We start from the raw sequence: 25,041 nt of genomic DNA on the forward strand, positions 1-25,041 counted from the left end.
GCCCTAAATCGGTTTTGAATCGTTTGGCCAATTTATTATACTCTGCGATTGTGGAATTTTGATTAAGAGAACCGTAGTTTTGTTTTGAAATTTAAGGTTTTTATTATTGAATCAATAAAGGTTGTATTTTAAATATTTTTAGATTTCCATCATACATTCATTCATGAATGTGACTGTACCGGAATTGGATTTTACTTATATTTTTTATTTAGCTCAAACTTTGTGGGGGCCGTCAAAGTAACATTGTTAGACCAACTAGCCACCACCAAGTTTTATTAAGGTTTTATGGTAGCATCTTGATTGCTTAGTAGCTTTATTTTGGCATTCACCGCAACCAGCTAACCCAAGTAACATTTTTTTCCAGGAGTTCTACAAGAGCTCTTCAAGATAGCTACAGCATAGCAGTTTGGACCGCGGCAGGATAAAACTCTCTTCAAGTACTCTTCCAAACTCCTGAAGAAGTTTTGAAGAGAATTTTATCCTACCGCGGTCCAAACTGCTATGCTGTAGCTATCTTGAAGAGCTCTTGTAGAACTCCTGGAAAAAAATGTTACTTGGGAATTATTACATTCTAACAAGGTTTTATGCCTCGGACATAAAAACATGGCGATAATAAAAGCCGACTGGCTTTCAAAAAGGTTTTATTAAAGTTTTAACAGAGGCTTGAAAACCAGAAGGCAATTGCATGCCAAATGGTTTTATCGCATGCTTATTTAAAACCAAGAGTGTTGTAATTGTTGTTGTAAGTGCCATTAGACATGCAAAAATCTCACTTAAAACCATAAGCTCCTAAAAGAGTATTTAACGCAGCCAAATAAATATGACGCTAAACGCGTGTTCTGATTGAATATTTTTGACTGCCATCTTGGCAGAAAAATATAAAGCATAAATTTTATGAAAGTTTGATGAAAACACACATTAATGCTGAATTTCGGATATAATTAGTATAGCAAAAGAAGATTAAAATTAATTTGAACATTTTTTTTAAAGAGAATTGAAGTGTATTTTATTGCATTATAAACTATGAACACAAAAAAATTATTGTCGATGAAGAGAGTTGATTTTTTTGGCTCTATCTCCCCCATATGTATCAATAAAATTTTAACCGCAGCTGAATTTGAGTCACCAATTGCAAGAAATAATCTTTCAAATTACTTTAATTACCTCCAATATCTTATACCACCATAACCATTACATTATTTGGCAAGACAAAGACTAATTTTATTGCCAGAATAAAACCTATTTTGCATAAGACGTTTAAAGACGTATGAAATGTCATTTTTCCATAATTCCTAACTAGGTTTTAACAAAGGTTTTATCAAGGCTTTGAGGAGCTTGATAGGATTCAGTTGTAAAGCCTTGAACTCCTATGTGGGTTTTGTAAACAGGCCGTAACAAGCATTTGCGGAGGTCCTTTTGAGTTTTAAGTAGGGTTTAACGGGGTTCTGGAGATCTTGTTACGACTAAATAGTTTTTTTGTTGGTTTTGGATGATAGGTTTTATAGCGGTTGTAATAGCTATGATATGGCCTGAAATGTTATTTGGGATTCCTCATCACCAAAGATGTCATTTTATGTCATTGGTTTACCCTTACAAATCTCCATACAATTTTGGCAGCTGTTCATATAAAAATGGTACGTAATCATTCGAAAATTTGAAACTTTTCAAGAAATTTTTTGATTGATTTGGTGTCTTCGGCAAAGTCGTAAACCGGGGTGATTTTGATAGGATTTCAATTTATTTTTGAAATATTTTCCAACTGGTAAGGTTTTTCTCAAGATTATTATTTTTAAAACATGTACTGGGGTGGGTCTAGCTCATTTCCCCGAATGACATTTCCCCGAATGCCATTTCTCCGAAAATCATTTCCCCTAAATGGCCACATCCCCGAATACCACTTCCCCTAATCAGCTACATCCCCGAATGCCATTTCCCCGAATATCATTTCCCCTAATCGGCTATATCCCCGAATATCATTTCCCCTAATCGGCCATTTTCCCGAATGCCATTTCCCCGAAGTGACACTTACGCCAATTGCCGTTTATTTAAATTTAAATTTTCATATCCCCTAATCATCATTTTCGCTAAAGTCTTTTCCATGACTAACAGTTATTTTCTTTCTCAATTTTACCGAACAAACAGCTTTTTGGGTATGCTGTTGATTAAATGTTGTAAATTGGGTAGTAAAGCTCTTTGTCAATTTTTATGATCAACGGTAAAAAAACATAATTAAAAACCATTTCTGATGACTTTTTTTTCATTTTTATGCAAATAAAAAGTTATTGACAAGACAACATTTTTCGATGGATCAACTATGGTCCCCTTGGAACGAGCTGTCAAGTAGAAGGTTTTATGCCAAGAAGGGCCGTGGAATGATTTTTTTTAAAATGAATTAAAAATCCATTTTAAATCCTTTGCGGTCGTTCAAAGGGTCATTGTACTTAGAAATATAAGCCTTATCGTTGTAACAATGATATCACAAATTATAGCGGAATTAAAAGGAACAACTCGTCTCTTTGTATTCATAGTAAAACATTCTGCTAAAACGCTCAACCAAACCACAACAAATTTAAGCTTAATTTTAGGACCCAATTACAGTCCAGACTCGATTATCCGAAGTTTCGATTATCCGAAGTTCGATTATCTGAAGGTTTGTATGGGACTTGGAAAAATCGAATAAAAAACAAAATTTTGTTTTCGTTTTTTTTTTCTTCTTTTTATTGTTTTAAACATCAAATTTGAGTTCTGCGACCCCATTTTAGTAAAATTTGAATAGTTGATTGCCTATTAAATAATAAAATGCTTTTTTTTTCAACATTTCAACACCGCCATATTGGGCTTGGGTTTAAAAGTTCTAAATCACTTTAACGTAGTTTAGGGGACATACGCTCGACAATAAAAAATAGGCATAACAATTTTTTTTTCGTGATTCGATTATCCGAAGTGAAATTTTTCCGAAGCCTTCGGATAATCAAGTCTGGACTGTACTATATTTTTTTTGTTCAATTAACATTTGTATTAAACCGCATAATTAGATGTTGTTTTTGAGAAATTTGCAAGGAAATTTGTCTTTTTTCGAATTTTGTCAAAGAACCCAAAAATCGGACAAATAGGTACATAAGGCTGGTTCAAATTTTATTTAAAGTTTTTGTTGATTATACTTTTCGCCAAATCCCAATCCAGCAATAAAATGATCAGTGTGTACGGGGTTCTGTACTACGTTTTTTGAATCATAAAAAATAACAAAACTGCTATTGCATTATTATTATCATGTCTATAAGAAAAAAGTATTTGTTTTGAGAATATATGTATAAAAAAAGGTCTGTAACAATATTCATTGTATTTGAATTTGTATTGAATCCAGGGTGGCCACCAGCTTTCGATTTTCAATTTCCCGGTTTTTTCCCGGTTTTCTCCCGAGACCAGAAGGAATTTTCCGGAATGTTTTTAAACCAAATTACAATGTTTTTAGGCTAACGTTAATATCATCATACTTTTTGAACGCATACATTTGGTTCAAAGTTTGAATTCCTCAAGAAAACTTTCAAATCTTGAGTAAAAAGTAAGTAAGTTGTAAACGAAGCCGTTTTTATCTGTTATCAATCAAACCTCTAATTTTCAAATTATTGGGTTGTTTCATCAAAAGTCGTTTTTATTTTTTAAATAAGATAAACTATAAATAGAATTTATTAATTTTGTAAAATAGATTTACAAAAATATATTGTTATCAACATTGATGTAAATGCTCGTTTATTTTCTTTGAAAAAAGGTTTTATGAATTCAAAAAGATCAACTCTTCCAAGAATTATCAAGTTCTGTGATTTTTTTTTAAATTATGTGAGTACTTTCTTTTTAACCAAAAAAGTCTTTTTGCATCATTAGTCCAAACAAAAATGTATACACTTTGGCAGCAGCGCAGGAAAAGCGCCATACAAATGTAAAAAAAAATCGATACCTTGAAACTTTCTTTTTAGAATAATTTTAATAAAAAATAGTTTCTGAAAAACCCAAAACACATAATGGTAAAAACAATTAAAAAATTATCGTGCTGTGATTTTTTCAACAACACATAAGGCGGGTACACATTTTATTTAAAGGTTTTGTTGCCCCGAAAAATCAGGGGACAAAAAATTATTATTTTTTTTTCTTCAAAAAACATCAAAATTTGAATGGAAATTTAAGTGCAATCAGCTGAAATCAATTTAAAATGCATTCCCTTGCGTCTTGAATCATTTTTAAGCATGTTTGGGTAGATTTGAGAATCTCTTGAATTTTTGAAAATTTTTGATCTTTAGTTTTTTTTTTTCGTTATTTTTTTTTGTTTTCGTCAAATCTTACATTTTTTGAAGACTATATGATTGCAAAACAACTGAACTAGCGTAAAATGCATTTTTTTAACACTTTTTGCATTCAAATGTTGAGACTATGGCTTGTTCTTTGAATTTTTTTTTAGATTTAAACATACTACACATATTTTTTTGAAGTTGTAGCTATTTTCAATTAAAAAATAATTCTATTTTATCTCTAAAAAATCAAATGGTTTAGAAAATTCTTTACAGCATTCTTTTTTGAACATTTTTGATCCATTCTTTTGTTGCTGAGACACAGGCCAAGAAAAATATTTTAAAAGAGTGTATTTTGTGTGACAATTTGAAGGAAAAGTTTTGATCTCTAAATTTAGAGAAAAAAAAAATTACAAAAAAATCCCAATTTTAATTTTATGCAAAACTGATATTTTAGCAAAGATGGGGTAAATGTCCGCCATTACGGGGTTTGTCTTCCGGACCCCCTGAGGCCGCTCGTGGTACCCCCAGGGGTTCATGTACCCCAGGTTGAGAACCGCTGGTAGAGCAAACATTTTGCTTTATTAAAAAAAACAAATTCGCCTGGTAAAAGTATCATAGGATACAACAGAAAAAAAATCCATAGCCAAGAAGCATGAGTCTATCACACAAATTCAAACATAGATTTCGCGAATTCTTCATATAGAATAACAGGAATAATATTCTTATTGAGAAAAGAACATATTTAATACATTAAAGAGGCTTTTGTCAAATTTTAACGAAACTTAAAATATTTTCCCGGTTTGTCGGTCGAATTCCTGAGTTTTTCCCGGTTTTCTCCCGGTGGATAAAAATCCCGGTTTTTTCCCGGTTTTCCCGGTTTTTTCCCGAGGTGGCCACCCTGATTGAATCCCACCTAAAATGCTACTTCTGTTCTGAATGAAGCCAAAAAGAAAATTGATTATTCAAGGCCAATGCGAACCTTTAAATTGTTTGATGCGATAAAAATTGTCATCATTTTTTTTCTTTTAAAATGCCATTTCCCCGAACGCGCGCGCTCCTGGGCACCGGGCATTTCCGCTTGACCGCGTTTGGGGAAATGGCATTCAGGGAAATGACTATTCAGGGATATGACTAATCGGGTAAGTGGCATTCGGGATTGTGGCCCATTCGGGAAAATGGCATTCGGGGATGTGGACGATTAGGGGAAATGGGAAATTCGGGTAAATGGAATTCGGGGAAATGACTATTAGGGGAAGTGTCTTTTCGGGGAAGTGGTATCGGGGAAATGTCCCTTCGGTAATATGGGTTTCGGGGAAATGTCATAGATTCGTTTATTTTGTACTCTTCATTTTGCGGAAAAATCTGAAACCTATCAAAGTCAACCCGTTATACGGTATTGATGAGAACTATTCATAAAAAAATTGATGATTTTTGAATTAATTTTTTCCCAAAAAATCAATTTCCTAAAATCCGTTTTTTTCAATTTTTTTTCTGTATTTTAGGGAACAAAATCCCGCTTCTTTTGTGCCATTCGGAAGCATTTGGATTTGATTAAAAAATGGAAGTCTTGTCTTCTTTATATATTTTTTTTTAAATTGTTATCTTGCATTCAAATGTTTTTCCTTAATTTATTTTTGATTAAGTGCAACGTTTTCAAAATAAAACAATTCATAAATTTTGTCCTATAAATTCCGTCTTTTTTTTCAAAAAGTGTCTATGATTGTCCATTCCAGAAAATATTTAAATTTTTTGAAAAGTTTAGAAAATTTCCTGCAATTTTGTCTAAGAAACATTTTACAATGAGTTATATTGAAGTGCATTACAGAGTTTTGGAGTTCCTTTAAGCTGTGTGTTGCATCATTGGAACAATTATTTCTTTAACTAAGGCATGAAAAATAATAAAAAAAATAAAACATACAAAAATTTCATTTTTCTATTTTAAAATATGAAACATTCGTAAAATTTTGTTGTCTTTTCGAAAACAAAATTTTTAGTTTTTTTTTATCAAGACTAACATTTCAAAAAGTGTTAGCCGTTTTGAAATGAATAAAAAAAAATATACAACATTAAACTTTATCAAGCTTCTCAAAAATACTGTTTTGATTAATTGTCATTCCAACCTTTTTTTAAGACCCTATCTGCATAGGAAATCCATGACTCATTGGTGTACAACCACCCAAGAATTATGTGAGCACATTTATTTTTAAACAGGGGATTTTTTAACTGGCTTCTCGATGTCAAAACCATTCTGGTATGCTTAATATCAACACATCTGGAGTTTTTTTTAAAAAGGTCCAATATACCAAATTTTCATTTTTTGCTTTTTGGGTGTTTTTTAATACCCCTGACTCGAGGCTGTTTCAAAAACACCCAAAAAGTAAAAACTAGAATTTTGGTCTATTAAACCTTTTCAAAAAAACACAAGTCATGCAGTTTCTCTGTGAGTCTGTGACTCAAGATTTGCCTTCAAGATATCGCCACTCTTAAGTTTGATTCGTCCTCGTAACGATGTCAAAAGCGACTGCTCTGTTGTTGGTGATCCTGACCGCCCTCCACGGCTCCGAACCGCAGGTGAAGTGCACTGGCCTGTCCAAGTACTTTGTTCCGAATTTCACCGTAAGTACATCTCACTGCAATCGTTTCAAGCAACACTCAGCGCCACTCTAACGATCCCCGACAGGCCAACTGGTTCAAAGCGAGCGAGTACTGCCACTACCTCGGCATGCGACTGGCCATCGTGGCCAACCAGCGGGACCAGGCCAACCTGATCGAGCTGGTCAAGGGCACGGACAAGTACGGCAACGCCAGCACCGAGTTCTGGATCGGGGCGAGTGACCTCGCCGAGGAGGGCCACTTTTACTGGCACGCCAGCGGGACCAGGGTGTTGTTTGCAAATTGGAAGCAAAATCAGCCGGACAACGCTGGGAAGGTGGAGCATTGCGTCGAGGTTCGGTACATTCCGGCGCACGGCTGGGTGTGGCACTGGAACGATCGGGACTGCTTGCAGAGGCGGTACTTTGCGTGTGAGGCGCTGGAGATCGGCAAGGAGATTACGCTGTTTTGAGGCGTTGTTGTTATCGCAGGCTTCATGAAATAAAGTCAAAAAATCCCCTTTCGACTTCAACTTCAGTCTCGAATCACAGTTCTTCTGATAGAGATGTCGAAGTTGGTTCTACTGTTTCTGATTGTGGCTGCGTTCCATAGCTCAGCACAACTAGCTCGTTGCATTGGACTTCACAAGTATTTCTTCCCAAACTTTAAGGTTCGTCTTCCAAATCCACTTTTTCAAAACCTCTAACCAAGAAATTCCAGGCAAACTGGTTCAAGGCCAATGAGTAACGTCATGATTCGAATTCCCGGACGCTTCGAAACCCGGACACTTCATTTTGTTTTATCAATTATTTGAATATAAGTTCGCATTATGAATGCCAAAACTGTGTTATTTGATGAACTCCAAAATCAACTTTAATTTAAAGTTTGTTTGAACGCTGTAGTTAATGCCAAAACAATTAAATACAATAAAATTATAAGTTTACCAAAAATGCGAAACATTTCAATGGAAATATTTCATTGGCGTCCGAAGCACCGGGAAGGCAAAGCAGAAATTTATGTTTTTGATTTTCTTAAATTCTAGCTAATTTTCATATAAACTATCGATTGTTTTGATGTTAACAGCTTATTTGAGACCTAAAGAATGCCATTCACTAACATTTCAGTCCAAATTTGTGCGATTCATAAGTAAAATCGAGTGTCCGGAATTCGAAGCAAAAGTGTCCGGATTTCGAATCAGCTTTTATCAGTGTCCGGGATTCGAAGCACAACAAGTCATCTTAATTTTGAAATTCTGATGAAAAAATGTTTGAAAAGACATATTTTGCATGCATTTTCTTGAAACTGACTGTTTACACTACATCCTGATGATATTTCTACATTTCCAACTTATTTCATGATTTTTTGCCAGCTATAACAAAAATGATATGCTACTAAGTGTCCGGATTTCGAATCATGGCAGTAACAACTCGGGATGCGACTCGCGATCATCGCCAGCCAGGAAGATCAAGCCAAACTGATCGAAGTGCTCAAATCAACCGCTGTTTTGAGCGGGAGTTGAACTGGGTTTGAACTAGTTAGTTTGCCCTACAAAAATACAAATCTACAGTAGCTGGCTTCACGAAGTTGTGTTTTCTATAAATCGACGTCGTCGTGCTGTCTTGTCGCACCCGCCATTTCGACGTTCCGAGAAAAACGCGTTTTAATGTTTGACCTTGAGTAAACAAAAACGAAAGCACGCCATGTAAACAATAATAGATACGTTTTCTTTGGCTGACCATTATGTGCATTGTCCCGAAGTTTGGTTGAAGTTGGTTGCTGGAGTCCCGAGTTATAATCACAAATGTTTACGGTAGTCTAACTTGTACGTGCGTCAAACGCGTTCTAACCTGAAATCCCTTTGACCAGTTGTCACACTTACATCAATTCTCAGGGAGTGACAAGATAGCACGACAGATTGAAACTACTTTCATATGTAAAGTGACAAAAATGCACGGAGTTTTTTCGGTTTTCGTTGAATATCTCAGGATTGAAGTCGAATTTTGGGGATCTGTGAAGGTCAAAACTAATAAAAAACTACTCAGTGGGCTCTGAACCATGAATCAAACATTTTATGACCCCTCGGCACGACCGGTTCACTGTCAAAAATGACAGATCGAAATGTCATCAACTGGCAGCTCTGACTTTGACATGACATTTCGCGCAATGTTATTATTTATGTTTTTGTTTTGATTCAAACGGAAAAAGGTCCGGATGAAGACGGGGATTACTAGAGTGAACCGGGGGGAATCTCGAGGGTGGTCGAATTTCTACTGTCGCGTGTCTACTGAACGATGGGCGCGCCTACGCTTGAAGGTCATTCCGGGATTCGAGGGTAACAAGCAGCTCCCGGTCGATTTCGGACGTTTAATCGTCATCCTCCCAGAACACGATCACGTGAACACAGTCGGGTTTGCCAAGCATAGCCTGTGTAATTAGACGCGGGCCGCCTCCAGTTAACAGTCTGGACCCAAAGCCTGATTTTTCTGTTTCATTCTTATTGGAATTCCATATAAACTGTAACGGGAACTGCATGCACCGAGTCCAGACAGTCAATATCGCTGGGGCAAAACCGACCTTCTCCAACCCGGAATCTTCGCCCTGAAAGGCTAGAAAGTTCTTGGAGGCGCTACTAGACCCCGACGTACTGCACCTCATTCCCAACCCCAGCGAAAACGTCGTCAAACAAAAATTCGTCCCCGAAACCAGCTTTACCGATTGACTTTTTTGCAGCCTGCTGCCTTGATTGCAAAGCAAAACAAAAACAAACTAGATGCGCGCGCAAAACGAAATCGAAAAAGTCAGCCTGTCATACGAGGGGCGAGCCGATGTGGTTCAACGTTGTACCCACGGTTCACAGCTTATGAGTCATACTTTTTGGAAATTTTCGTTCGGAGTGTTTAGTCTTTAATTAGTCTATGGTCAAGAGGTGAGGCATTGTGAGCTGCAAAAAAATGGCGTTCTTAACTCAATTTGACGCAAAATGCACGTGCGACAAGCTATGGCGACGAAATATCCGCTGACCAGCAGCGACATTTTAGAAAACTGTAATTTTTTTTTTTGACGCAAAATCTGTTATCATTCTCTGATATAATATTACCAAAGGTTCAGTTTTCTCAGCCAATCGCCCGGCAGTTTGAAGAATCTGGCAACCTTGTCTTTAGTTATGATCACTTGAGTGATGTTTTTGTAGTTATTAGTAGCCAAGTTAGTTATTCTTATTTGTAGTTATGTCCATCCAAGACAAAGAACCATTTAAATATCAAAATTAGGTCGGCATTCTCGGAACTCATCTAAATTGAAGCATTTATGTTTGGCAACCTCGTGGAACGACTGCACAAAGGATCACCTTCATAGCGCTCCTCGTCACCGCGTCAAGTGCAAGTGGAAAATTTCAAATCGACAAAGTTCCTGGAAATCTTAATGGCTCTGACTGCTTTCTCTTCAGAGTCCGTAACATTTGGTGCAAAGTAAACTTTCCGCCAGCTTCTCGGAACTCCAAGCAGGGCGGCTGCCAAATTATATTTCACACGGTGGGGGAAAAGCCAAGAACGACCGACGTTGGCCAATTGAGTTTTCAGAGCTAAAATTATCTCCGACGATAGGCGGTGGTCTGCAAGATGAAGGATTTCCCCGAGGCTACCCAGCTATGGAATGAAATCTGTGATATCATCAAAATTTTAGCTTCATCTCCGGCGAAAAACAACCGTCTATGGCGTTGTTTGTTGAAGACACTAAAGCCTCATTTAGAATCAAGCTTACGCAAACTCTTGCGAAAACAATCATCAAGTTGATCCAGTCTAGTATCGACCATCGGTTGCTGCGATCCCTGTCTGATGTCGAAGTTGCAAAGTAAACAGAGGCAAAAGTGACGGACGCAATATTCTGCGATTTGCCATTGTAGATCAGGCTCAAAAAGCAACACAAATTAAAGTGACTGGAATTGAACCCATTTCCAAGGCTTGCTAAGCAGAACCGTTATAATGTTGCCACTGTGGTAAACAAAACAGCGTTAATTTCTACAGCTGAGCTCACGCACACTATTAACCGCTTGTAAACTGTAGTTTACGGCACTCCCGCAAGGTGACGCTAGTGTCGAATGTTTTTCTTTAGCTGTCAAACTGCAACACTTTCGTATTTGATGTTTCCCCCCCACATTTTCACTTCGTAAGACAGCAGCTGGTGGGAAAATCTCCACCCAAATTTTGACTCCCTCTCCCTCTCTCTCACACAGGCAACACCGCTCTCCCAAGTTGTAACTGGGAATAAACAGGGTCACGAGCGCCAAGGTCGTTGTTTTCCCATTCTTTTTGGATGGGTGGCAACCTAACCTTTTCTTTTCTTCTTGTTGACGTTATGTTTTTCTTTCATTTCTTTTTTTTCGGGAGGATTCGAGGGATTACTCGTTTGTTGCCTTCTGTGGAAAGACATTTCGGGAGTGTATTGCCATTCTAGGCGGGGAGAGTATCATTCAGGGGTTGTTGTGCCAGGCCAGGCCACGAACTCCCCACGTTCGTCCTTGGAGGATAAAATTGGATGTGAGAGTGTGTGCTGGATTGGGGGATAAGTCAACGATATTGCTTTTGAAAGCGTGCGGGATTTTTTGCTTTTTTCGTCTTCTTAGAATTCGATCCAACATCAGCATATCAAGCAGAGAGGAGAGAAGAAGGAGCAAGCACGGAATGGAAATGATGGATTGGTAACAGTATCAGTCTTTTTCCAAGTACTAAGTATTTATATTTTAACGTGCTAGCTTATCGTTGTGTATAACTACGATGTTGAAATATGCTGCAGTACAATTGGAGCCTGAAATAAAACGATGTGAGCCACGTCTTGTTGCAAGCAAAAATATTTTATTTGGAAAATTAACATTCATTTGATACAAAAACGTTCAAAATATCGACTTGTTGTGAAAAGTGTTGTGTTGGTTTTTGCTTAATTTATAGGAAAACTTTCAATGTTTCAGGGCATTATAAAAATACAAAATGGTTGAAGTGACTTAAGGTGGCCACCTCGGGAAAGGCCGAGTGCTGTAAACTACAGTGAAAAATGTTCGCAAAAAACTCGCTTTTTAAGGAACAAAACCAATGAGATCGGTTATGGTCGGTGACGTTTATACCTGCACTTCAAATTAAATGTGCCACTTTCGGTTTTTCATAAACTTTAGGTTTTTAGACAACAGATCGGAAAAAGTACACCCAAAGTTAAAGACCATGCGGATAGTCCTTTCGAAAAGAATCGAGGGGAACATACTATTTGGCGAGAGTATAGAACTCTCACGCTTACAACAACAAAAAATCATGTTCATCATGGGGCACGGTTGATTGAGGGGTAGGCGTGGAGTTTAAATGTCAAAGTTTCTCGTATGCCATGAATTTTACTAATTCTAGCTAATTTTAGCTGTCTTAGACGCAAAAGAAGGTTATTGGTTTAGCTATTTGGGAAAAATAGTAAGAAGTTTAAAAAATCTAGCTTAACATTTGAAAAAGTCGTATGAAAACTTAAAACGGCTTTTTGGCCGTGTCTGAACTAAAGAGCCTATGTCTGAAAATATTTTTATCGGATTCCTCGGAAAATTTCACATAGTATATATCAAAAAATTGGCGATGTCAACCGTACGTTTCCGAGATATGATTTTTTGAAAATAAAAACTGAGTTTTTCGACGCGACGCGACTTTTTTCACTAAAACTGCGATAATTTAAAAATTTCAGCGATGACCTATACATGTAAGGGTACCAAAATTTTTGTAATTAAAATACGCAACTTTTGGTACCCTATCATGTATAAGTCATCGCTGAAATTTTTAAGTTATCGCAGATTTAGTGAAAAAAGTTGATTTTTTGCCGATTTCGTCATTTTCCTGTTTTTGCGCGTGGCGCGTCGAAAACTCAGTTTTTATTTTCAAAAAAATCATATCTTGGAAACGTACGGTTCGACATCGCCAATTTCTTAATATGTTATGTGAAATTTTCCGAAGAATCCGATAAAAATATTTTCAGACATAAGCTTTTTGGTCCAGACACGGCCAAAACGCCATTTTAAGTTTTCTTACGACTTTTCAAATGTTAAGCTAGATTTTTGAAAATTATTTACATCAAGGAATTCAAGTGTACTGTACCGAAAGGGCTGATTTTTGCTTGTAAGCAATGGCAGAGAACTCAAAAAACTCATAAATTAAAAAAGATAAAATACAATAAGAAATTTAAATACTTAACTAAAATATATTAAATTTTAAATTTCCACAAATTGGCGAAATTTGAGAAATTATAAATGAGCAACTCTCTACGAAATCGGCCGATTTCGACCATTTTTATTTTTTGTATTTTTTTATTTGACTCAAACTTTGTGGGGGCCTTCCCTATGACCAAATAAGCTATTTTGCGTCATTGGTTCACCCATACAAGTCTCCATACAATTTTGGCTGCTGTCCATACAAAAATGGTATGTAAATATTCAAACAGCTGTAACTTTTGAGTGAATTTTCTGATCAATTTGGTGTCTTCGGCAAAGTTGTAGGTATTGTTGAGGACTTTTGAGAAAAAAATAGGTACACGGAAAAAAAAATTTGGAGATTTTTTTATCAACTTTTTTTTCACTAAAACTCAATTTCCCAAAATACGTATTTTTTGATTTTTGAGATTTTTTTTATATATTTTAGGGGACAAAAATCCGCAACTTTTGAGCCATAGAGAAACATGGTCAAAAAATCAAATCTCACCAAAACAACCCACCTTTTTCTAATGACGATATCTCAGCAAATAATGGTCCGATTTTCAATGTTTATATATGAAACATTCGTGAAATTTTCCGATATTTTCGAAAAAAATATTTTGAAAATTTTAAAATCAAAACTAACATTTAAAAAGGGCCAAATATTGAATATTACGGCTGATTGGGTGAGACTTATAAAACTTCAATTTTCGTGTTTCTTTTTCTTTAAGCCGCTGTATTTCAGCAACCAGAGGTCCAATCTTCAATGTCTCTTAGACAATTTTATAGCAAATTTTCTGAACTTTACAAAAAAAATAATTTTAGAAATGGTCACTCATGGTCACTATTTTTAAAAATTGAAAAACTGCAAATATTTCGCTAAAATCAAACTTTCGGTGGCTATATCTTGAAAACGGAGCCCTTTATCAAAAAATCTGTAGAGTACTTTTCGATTGCAAATTCAATTTTGCATTAAAAAGTAATGTCAAACTTGTTTTTGCATAAAACTTCGATTTTTTCCAAAAATCACTATTTTTTCAAAAATTTATAACTCGGCGACAGATTTTTTGACCATGTTTCTTTATGGCTCAAAAGTTGCGGATTTTTGTCCCCTAAAACATATAAAAAAATCTCAAAAATCAAAAAATACGTATTTTGGGAAATTGAGTTTTAGTAAAAAAAAAGTTGATAAAAAAATCTCCAAATTTTTTTTTCCGTCTACCTATTTTTTTCTCAAAAGTCCTCAACAATACCTACAACTTTGTCGAAGACACCAAATTGATCCGAAAATTCACTCAAAAGTTACAGCTGTTTGAATATTTACAAACCATTTTTGTATGGACAGCTGCCAAAATTGTATGGAGACTTGTATGGGTGAACCAATGACACAAAATAGCATATTTGGTCAAAGGGAAGGCCGCCACAAAGTTTGAGCCAAATAAAAAAATACAAATAAAATCCATTTCCGGTTTTGGTAGAGAATTGCATAAATAAAAAAAGTAATTCATGGGTACTTTGAAATCGACGTCAGAACCTACCGTGGCGCGGACATCGACTCGGACCACTACCTGGTGGTGGCTAAGCTGCGCCAACGCCTGTCTGAGGTCAACAAGATCCGGTACCGTCGCCCGCAGCGGTATAATCTGGAGCGGCTCAAGGACCATGAGGTCGCTACCCAGTACGCGCGGGAACTCGAAGCTGCGTTGCCTGACGAGGGTGAGCTTGCCGAAGCCCCTCTGGAGGCCTGCTGGAGCCATATGGAAGCAGCCATCAACGCAGCGGCATCGAGCGCCATCGGGTACGTGGACCGAGTTCGACGGAACGGCTGGTTCGACGAGGAATGTCAGGCGATTTGGGACGAGAAGAAAGCAGCGCGGGACAAGTGGCTGCTGCACAACACCCGTGGGAACAAGGAGTCGTACAAACAGTTGCGAAGACAGCAAACCCATCTCTTTCGGGACAAGAAGCGCCACCTGGAAGAGTTGGAGTGCCAGGACATGGAACAGCTGTATCGCTCCAACGAAACGCGTAAGTTCTACAAGAAACTTAGTCAATCCCGGAAAGGCTTCATGCCGCGGGCCGAAATGTGCCGGGATAAGGACGGAGGCATCTTGACGGACGAGCGCGAGGTGATCGAAAGGTGGAAGCAGCACTTCGACGAGCACCTGAACGGCCCAGGGGCGGACTGCCGTTTTACGGCGATATGATGTATACGCCATTTTGGACATTTTCAATTTTATTGTACAGTCTGATAAAGAATCTTAAAAGCTACCTCCTGACGAAAGAATTTTTCAAAAAACTGCTCTGGGGCCCATTTTATTAAGCAAACAAACAATGATGTATACGCCAATTTTACTCATCATGATGTATGTATACATTGAGAATTGATTGAAGTCAAATTCAATACTGTTTGAATGTTGATTTGAGGTTTTGGGATCAAATCAAGATTGGGCAATATTTTATTACATTATTTCGATTTAATTCTTATGGGGACGTCCATTAGGCATCATCCATGAAGTACGTCACGTTCTGAGGGAAGAGGGGGGTTTTGAGAAAGCGTGACGTTGCGTGTTAAAAGCATAGGGAAATCGTGACAAAGGGGGGTGGAGTAAATTTTGGCTGATTTTAATGTGACGTACTTAATGGATGACACCTTATCCACATCCACGTAGATACTTTTTTGAAAATTCTAAACCCACCCACCTCCCTTGTGGACAATTGTTCATGCAAAAAAATGTGTTTATGGAGCGTAGACAATCGCTAAGGGAGCGTTCTTTTATTACGTAACGCAAAAAACGGATTTTTAGACCCCCTCCCCACTAGTAACAAAATTTCCATACAAATTTTAAAAAAATTGTATTGAGCGTAACACGGCCTCCAACCCCCCCTCCCCCCAACTTTGTTACGTAATAAAAGAGCGCTCCCTAATACCCTCCCCCCCCCCCCCCCTTAAAGTATCCACGTGGACAATGCATTAAGGGATCCGCTCAGCTGTAAAAATAGCTGGCACAAAAATATAGCCAGCCTAGTAGCCAGCTTTGATCAAGCAATGTATACATACATCATTGGGAAGTAAAAGTAGTGATTTTTTATTGCTATTTTTTCGGCCAAATGATGTTTGTGGTTTAAAATCGTAGAGAATAGGAAAAAACAAGAAATTTTGTAGGGGCCACATTTTCATTGTACTTTTTAACAGTTTCTACAGAGCAGACCCTGAATTAGTCATTTTAAATTGAAAAAATGAACAAAAACAGAAAATCGTGTCTACAGCAAAATCACCTCGATGGCGTATACATCATATCGCCGTAAAACGGCAGCGGAGTACCAGGGCGACGAGGGAAACGACGTCAGCGGTATGGTGGACGGCGGGGACGAGCCAGCACCCACGATGAGGGAAGTTAAGGATGCCATCAAGAAGCTGAAGAACAACAAAGCAGCGGGTAAGGATGGTATCGGTGCTGAACTCATCAAGATGGGCCCGGACAAGCTGGCGGCCTGCCTACACCGGCTGATAGTCAAGGTCTGGGACACAGAACAGCTACCGGAGGAGTGGAAAGAGGGAGTAATATGCCCGATCTACAAGAAGGGGGACAAGTTGGAATGTGAGAACTATCGAGCCATCACTATTCTCAACGCGGCCTACAAAGTGCTGTCGCAGATTATCTTCTGTCGTCTGTCGGAGCGAGCAAAGGATTTCGTTGGGACGTACCAAGCCGGTTTTGTGGAGGGGAAATCGACGACGGACCAAATCTTTTTGCTACGCCAAATCCTCCAAAAGTGTCGCGAGTACCAGATCCCGACGCACCACCTATTCATCGATTTCAAAGCCGCGTACGACTCGGTCGATCGCGATGAGCTATGGAAGATCATGTACGAGAACGGCTTTCCCGGGAAGCTGATCAGACTGGTGAAATCAACGATGGATGGTGCACGGTGCAGCGTGAAGATTTCGGGAGCGATGTCCGACCCGATCGAATCGCGCAAGGGACTGCGACAAGGCGACGGTATCTCCGGCCTCTGTTTCAACATTGGGCTTGAAGGTGTCATGAGGCGAGCGGGCTTCAACATGCGGGGCACGATTATCAACCGGTCCAGCCAGTTCATCTGCTATGCCGACGACATGGACATTGTCGGCAGGACGTTCGAGGAGGTGGCTAAGCGGTACACCGAATTGAAGCGGGAAGCGGATAAGGTTGGATTGAAGGTGAATGTTGCGAAGACGAAGTATCTGCTGGCAGGAGGAACCGAGTCCCTTAGGGCTCGCATAGGACCGAGCGTGACGATCGACGGCGACGAGTTCGAGGTCGTGGAGGAGTTTGTGTACCTCGGATCGTTGGTAACGTCGGACAACAACTGCAGCAGAGAAATTCGGAGGCGCATCATCACCGGTAGTCGTGCCTACTACGGACTCCACAAGACCCTACGGTCTGGTCATCTTTCCTGGCGTGCAAAGTGCACCATGTACGAAACGCTGATAAGACCGGTCGTTCTCTACGGGCACGAGACGTGGACGATGCTCGAGGAGGACTTGCAAGCGCTTGAAGTTTTCGAACGGCGAGTGCTTAGGACGATCTTTGGCGGCGTGCGTGAGAACACTGTATGGAGGAGAAGGATGAACCACGAGCTGGCGCAACTCTACGGCAAGCCAAGTATTCGGAAGGTCGCCAAGGCTGGCCGGATCAGGTGGGCCGGACACGTCGCGAGAATGCCGGACGCGCTGGATGCGCGCCAACCGAACCAGACTATCAATCCGGTGAAGTTGGTGTTCAATTCGGAGCCGGTTGGAACGCGGCGGAGGGGGGCGCAACGAGCAAGTTGGTTGAACCAAGTGGAGGAAGATCTGGAAAGTGTGGGAGTTCCGCAGCGGAATTGGAGAGAAGCAGCCCAGGACCGAGTTAGATGGCAACGCATCTGGAGACAGCTCATGACCCGGAGGTTGTACGAGCAGTAAAAGTAAGTAAGTAAGGGTACTTTGAAAAGAGGATTATTTTTTGTTTGTAAATTGTAAAAAAAGAAGTTTAAAAAATCAAGAAAATTTTGAAATTTAAATCATTCTACAAAATTTAAATTCATCAAGTAAAATGAAATTGCAAACTCAATGCATTAGTGAAATGCTATTCTCAATGCTTGGCAACCAATGAAAAAAGTTTTTTTTTCTGAAAATTTTCTTTTTTTAGTATAATTATTTGCCCCGAATTTTTGCCAAAATTTTGAAGGGTTGAAATTCGCAATGGCCTTATTTATATTTTCAAATCCCATCGAAATTCGGAGAAGGCGATATAGTTGTGTTTTTTTAAGATTATGTATTATTTTAAATTTTTTTTGTATATGTAATTTCAAACCAAGAGAAAACAATTGTGTTTTTAGGTTAAAATTGGTATGACACGGTTTATGTCTCAAATTCAATTGAAAATACTTCAAATTTACATTCCAAATTTGCCAAACAAAATTTATTAGCATTTTTGTGACTGTACACCTGAAAAAAGTGTTTCAGTTCATTGCGCCAAAAAGAGATTAAATTCAACCAACCAAACTTGGTTTCTTCACAAAGGCCGTTGCAAATATTTTTCAAAGTTTATGTCACCCCCCTCCCCCTCTTTCAAGGGGCAAAAATTTTGTTTTTCAGAAAAATTTAAATTTTGAAGTCTTACCAACTGAAACAAATTGAAATGCACTTTCCTGCGTTTGAAATCATATTTATTAATTATTTATTAATTCCAATTCACAGCACAGCAAAAAGGTTTTTTTTTCATCGAAATGTTTTTTTCCCAGTACTTGAATATTAAAAAAACTAATGATTTCAAAACAACTGGTAAAATGTATTTTAAAACACTTTTTTAATTCAAATGATGATACCATAGCCTGTAATTTCAAAGCTTTTGTTCGACCCGACGCCTAATGTTTTGCCCAGATTTGTGCAACTGTCAGCCAGTGTGCGTGAGTCCACCCAGTGTCACGCTGTCAGCGACGGCGCTGCCAACGTGACAGCGCAAAACTACGAAAACTTCGCGAGCCGAAGAGCGCGCATACGAACTAGAGAGCCTATGTAGGTCCCAGGGGGATGCTAAAGGCCGCCATCTTGGATGATTGAGATTGATAACGCGCGCAAACTGCGCACAGTGAAAACAAATTTTTTTCTTTTATTAATAATTCAATTTTTGTTATAAGAATTATTGTAGTAAAAGTCATAGTTTACACAGTAGTTAAGTTAAACGTTTCATGTGATAAAAGTACAACTTTAATTGAGGTCATCGGCCCGATGTGTGCTTAATAATCCCTACTTTAGTAGTTTATTTTGCAAATAAATTGATAAAAATCACCTCACAAACATACAGTTACTTTTAAACGTACATTGCGGTAAAATTTTACATAAAAACAATAATTACTTTATTTCCATTTTATGCCTGCAGTTTTTGTACTTTTTTTTTACAGTGCGCAGTTGCTTTGTTTTGATTCCGTAACGAACAGCTGTTCTTTTGTGCTGGAGCCGAAGTTGACATTTCCCTTTTGTTCTGGTGCCGAAGTTGACAGCTTGTGTTGGCTACGGGCGAGCTGCCTGTAGTGAGATATAGATGTCGCCCCCCTGGTAGGTCCCTAATACGAACGAGCGGAGAGGGAGAGAGACAGAATGTTCACTCCGTTTCGAGACGCGAACGAGACACGTCGCGCAAGTGTAAATAAAAATCAGAAATTCAAAAGTTTTGTGAAGTAAAAGGTGGAAAAGCTAGTCCCAGTGTTTTTATCACTCCAGAACCGAAAATACAGTCCATCCGCAGAGTCCAGTTGGGGGATTTGGCCCCAACAGCTTTTATTTTTTTGATATTTTTTCACCTCTTCTCTTTGATTTTGACCAAGGATAAAGGGCACAAATTTTTAATAAAATATGTAATACCCTGAGCACAATAAACAGTTGCAGATTTATTGTATTTTTTAAACATTTTTTTTAATTAAACAAAAACTGTCCATAATTTTTAACCGTAAAATATCTTTTAAAACATGTTGAGCTTTTTCATTATATAGTTAGGCCGTTGCAAATATTTTTCAAAGTTTATGTCGCTCCCTCCCCCCCCCCCTTCAAAATCGGTCCGAAAAATCAGGGGGCAAAAAAACTGTTTTCAAAAACTTCAAAATTTCAAAGGAAATAGAAGTCTAACCAACTGAAAACAATTAGAAATGCATTTTCCTGCATTCAAAATCATAACTGGGCAGGTGTAAAATGCATTTTAAAACACTTTTGTCTTTTGTTTGGCTTGTAATTTCAATTTTTATATTTTTTTTTATTTTTTCGACCTGATCAAAACTGCCAACTTTTGGACAGAAATTGGCCACCGCAGCATTTGAGTCAAATTTATTCCTTCTCGGTTTCACTGGAAAATTCCAACCAGCAAAATTAATTACAGCCCGCTCCCTTTTACGACTGTCGTTCCGTCTCGCAGTCAAAACAACGCACTAATTTTGCAATCCAAGGTCTCGTAAACTACAAGATCGGCCATCCCCCGCTAAATGGTTTAAGGGCACTGTTATCGCAAAGTTTGTTGACTGCTAAAAGGGCGTAAAGTATTTTGACGCGGCGGACAAAGGATCAAGAAGACACAGCGCAGTCAAGTTTCATTACGCCCAAGGACTTGTGGACAGAAGAGCTGTAAAGTTTTCAATTTTGTTGCTTTTGCTGCTGGAAATTGTTTTAAATAATGTTTTTGTTTTCAAAGTCAGGTGAATTATTGTCTCTTCAATATTTATAGTTTGCAAGTGTCTTCTTGTTTCTCTCTCTTTCTCGAGAGAGAGATAAGCCCATAAAACATTTGATAAGCTCACAAAACTGGAGGACCCAGCTGTGACCGCCGCACTTAAGAGGAGGTCATCCCCGCACATGAGCCAACCACGTCACGTCCGCCGAACTTCGAGGTCATATATTTTCTTTTCTGAGTAGCTCAATTGATCGCCGTCCTACTCGCTAGTCACAATTCTTATTTTTGCTGCACAGTTCAATCACGAAATTTTTAGATGATTTCGTAGCTGCTAGTTGTAGAATTAGTCAAGCGACGCTGATCGTCAAATGTCAGTGTATTAGTGCTGCGTCAAGATAGCACAACGGCACCAAGTCAGCGTCGCAGCGTCACGGCCCCCGGCAAGTGTGACAAAGTGTCCTCGCGGTTCAAGAACACCGCCATCAATTGTGGGCCCACCACACTTTACGACATCCACGTGGCCCAGCTGCTGGGAGGTTGCTCCAAAAGGAGGACACCACCACGACTGCCGATGGTGACAATTTAAGTAATGGGAATTTATGGGTTCCTCTACGAACTGCCCGAGGACTACATGGGATTGCCGTTCGGCAAAAAAAAGATCTTCCAAGCACGGCAATTGTGAAATTGCAAAAGTTCATGTGCCCATTCAGTTTGCCCCACATTTTCCAAATCTGGACCAACTAGCTCGGCAGAGTTTCCCCCGAAGCTGTAAATATATACTCCACATTCCCAGCGTCTCTGTGGAAGGCAGTGACAAAAGGTGAAAGAAACTGCCAAAAGTGTTGCCAAGGTTGGGGAAAAAGTGACACCGTCGGAGACAATAGTTCAACGGCATTGCTCATGAGTTGGCGAGGCAGGGGACAAAGCACTGAAAATGAGAAAAGGTGAACGTTTCCCTTAGCTATGACACTTGGTGGGACGTCCTCGGGAACCCGGGATTTCCAGGGCAAATGTGTGTGCCACTCTCGTCCTCGATGGAGGATGGTGAAAAGCACTTTGGAAACTTTCGAGTTTAATGTTGTACCGCGATGTTTACGTTTGAGGAGTAGTTTAGGTTGAAGTTTGAAGGGTTACGCTAGGAGCTTAAAGTTTGAAAACAAATATTTCTTCATTTTCCAGGTATCGTTGAGGTTTTACTTAATTCTTTAGAAGGTCTCATCAAAATGTTTGTTTCATTGAAATTGTATACAAAGTAAAAAAAGGTGTTAATGGTCTTTCATTCGATTTTTTTAATTTTTTTTTTATTCTGGCTGAAACTTTTTTGATGTCTTTGGTATCAACATTTGAAGTGTGCATTAGAATGCATTGAAACATCACAAGCGTTAAAGCGGCCAGGCCTACTGCGTAGAGCCGTATCGCAGAGATGACTCGTAATTGGGTTGAGTTTGAGCACTGAGTGTTCGAACAACAACACAATTCTGAATCGACAGGGGAGGAAGAAGCGTGGCGACACACCACCATACGCTCCGAGATTTGGTTGTATTCGTTGGGAGCACCATGCTAAGAAGGTTTGGTACTCCGGGACCCTCTGGGATGGGACATTGTATTTCCACGAATGCCCTAGACACTATTTGCCGTGGTTATAGCGCCACAACTCGCTCTCTGTAACATTATTCCTAATTCCAGTCCACGCTCACCAAGTCGTCATGGCCTAGTGGTTAGCATTTTTGCTTACCAACCCAAAGGACGGGCGATCGAACCCCGCCTCAAGCGACTTTGATTTTTCGTTCATATTCATAATTTCTAATTTCTGTGTGCTTAACTTTCTCGTTGGGAGCAGATGGGCATTGAACCCAGAACCATTGGCTTACAAAGCGAACACCGTAACCAGTCAGCCACGGACGCTCCCTAATGGTGATTTTTATTTAACTTTTTGTCACTAAACTTGATTTGCAAAAAAAAAACACTATTTTTTATATGTTTAAGGGGACATTAAATGCAAACTTTTCAGAATGTGACTTCCTTGTGTGTGTGGTCCAATCCAATACCCGCTAACCGGTAGCGATATTATGGGAAAGTATAGTTTGTATCAGACTTTGTATATGCCGAATGCTGATACAACTTATCTCAGTCCCGGATATTAGGTGGTGATAGCCCTCGCGCTGCTTCCAACGACCCGTTTCAGAATGACAGAGCTCCTTGCGGTCCAATTCCGAGGTCGCTGGGCATTGTTCGGCCCCGCCTAAACATAGAAGCAAGCATCTGAAGGAAACTCGATCTATATTTAGACTTCCAATCCCCTCAGGCAAATCAGGGATCAGCGCGTATTTAATATGAGAAGATAACATGTTTCAACAACACTACGGATCAATTCACTGCTTGAGTGTAAACCTGCTGATGGCTGACTGCTTAGCGTCCCAGACCACCAATCCAAAGGTGTGAGTTCGAATCCCACCTGATTCATTTTCGTTTTTGTTCATATTCAAAGTTCAAATTCCTGATTCCAAATTTCAAAGGTACCGACCGGGATTTGATCCCTGAACCTTCTGCTTGTGAGGCAGAAGTCGTAACCATTAAGCCACGGAGCCGGTCTTTTCAGAATGTGACTTCCTTTTCATGTAAAATTTCAACTTCCTTTTTCCATGTAAAATCGAATTTGCAATCCAAGAATTCTTTAGTGAACTTTTGAAAACGTGTACCGTTTTCAAATTATAGCCATTTTAGGTAACTTTTTTGAAAATAGTCGCGATTATTCATTTTTTTTATTCGTGCCCATGTTTGCCCACATTTGAAAAAAATAGTTTTGAAGAGCTGAAAAAATATAAAATTTTGCTTTTTGGAAATTTGTCGATATCTCAGTAACTATAGGTCCGGTTTTCAATGTCAAAAAATGAAACATTCGTGAAATTTTCCGATCTATCCGAAAACAATGTGTCCAAATCACCAATTTTATTACCGTTTAACACTTTTTTCAGTGTAATCCTTATTCATACCTACATCCTACATCTTTGCCGTAGACACCAAGTCGATTATAAAAATCCTTCAAAAGATACAGATTTTAGAATTCGCATAAATAATTTTTGTATGGACAGCTGCCAAATTTGTATGGAAAACTATATGAACAAACTAATGATGCGAAATGCCGTCTTCGGGTATACCGAAGCACGGAAAAGTAACATTTGAGAAGGGCGTAAGTTATTTATAAATGTTTGTATTTTGCAATTTAAAAATTACTGCATCTCGAAGCCGTAGCATCCTATCAAAAAGTGATCAAAGACAAACTTGTAGGAAATTTGACGGGCATTCTGAAAAAAAAACACTGAAATAAAAATACACGCCACCTTTATGACATTTTTTGTTATTTTTAAGTTTAAAGATAATGTCACGATATTTTTTCGTTCAAAATGTTTGAGGAAACAAAATTTTCGATGTTACAAAAAGACTGATGAAAAATTCAGGATGGTATGTCTCTCCTTAAAAAAATACAAACAACATTTAAGTAAATGTTTTTTTGAAAAGTGGTTTAAACGTTATTTTTTTAAAACGATAGTGGGATTCGATTTCCCAGACAATGTTACATAAAAGTCTTCATATTGACGGTTGTCCTATGTCCAATCCTTGGGAAGATTCAGCGGTTTCAAAACTAAAAATGTCGAAAAAATAGTATTTTTTTGTGGTTTTTGGCAATTTCTTCTTGAGGCAATTGCAAACCTCTTCTACACCTAAGCTTCCATCCACCCCGAAATTCGAACTGACGACCTTTGGATTGTTAGTCCAACTGCCTACTAGCGACTCCACCGAGGCAGGACCCAGGGAGACGACTCCAACACCTGGATCGAGCTAACGACCTAACCCTCTAGGTTAGACCGGGGCCAACATTAACTTTATTTCATTTAATTTCATTTCATTTAACTCGTTTTTATATTTACGTGAGCTTATTTACTCTTCAGGTTTCTACCACACTGAAAAAAATATTCTATTTCCAGTTATGAGCAATGTAATTAAAACCACAAAAAATAACTATTTTTCGACATTTTTATTTTTTAAAACCGCTGTATCTTCCCAAGGATTAGACATAGGACAATTGTCAATATGGAGACTATTATATTAAATTGTCTGGAGAATCGATTCCCACTATCGGGGGTTTTAAAGAAATTAACGTTCAAACCACTTTTAAAAATAGTTTAAGTAAATGATGTTTGTATTTTTTAGGAGAGACATACCATCCTGCATTTTTCATCAGTCTTTTTGTAACATCTTAGGGTGT

General features: G+C 38.5%; 2 protein-coding genes across 7 annotated transcripts in view; both read left to right on the forward strand.

Moving 5' to 3' along the window:
* Positions 1-25,041, forward strand: part of LOC120413919 (uncharacterized) — a 259,164-nt gene that overhangs the window by 88,239 nt on the left and 145,884 nt on the right. The window lies entirely within an intron of this gene.
* On the forward strand, positions 6,747-7,820 carry LOC120413921 (perlucin-like). The gene is made up of 2 exons (XM_039574900.2): positions 6,747-6,902; positions 6,967-7,820. Exons 1-2 carry the CDS (start codon positions 6,795-6,797, stop codon positions 7,348-7,350), a joined length of 492 nt encoding a protein of 163 aa, XP_039430834.1. The 5' UTR covers positions 6,747-6,794; the 3' UTR covers positions 7,351-7,820.

Source organism: Culex pipiens, chromosome 3 (genome assembly GCF_016801865.2).
Source record: "Culex pipiens pallens isolate TS chromosome 3, TS_CPP_V2, whole genome shotgun sequence".
Lineage (NCBI taxonomy): Eukaryota > Metazoa > Arthropoda > Insecta > Diptera > Culicidae > Culex > Culex pipiens.

Bases quoted from the DNA above. Each gene is read 5' to 3' on its own strand.
- LOC120413921 (XM_039574900.2), top strand. From the start codon at position 6,795: ATGTCAAAAGCGACTGCTCTGTTGTTGGTGATCCTGACCGCCCTCCAC. The intron at 6,903-6,966 runs GTAAGTACATCT...GATCCCCGACAG, and splicing joins ACTTTGTTCCGAATTTCACC to GCCAACTGGTTCAAAGCGAG.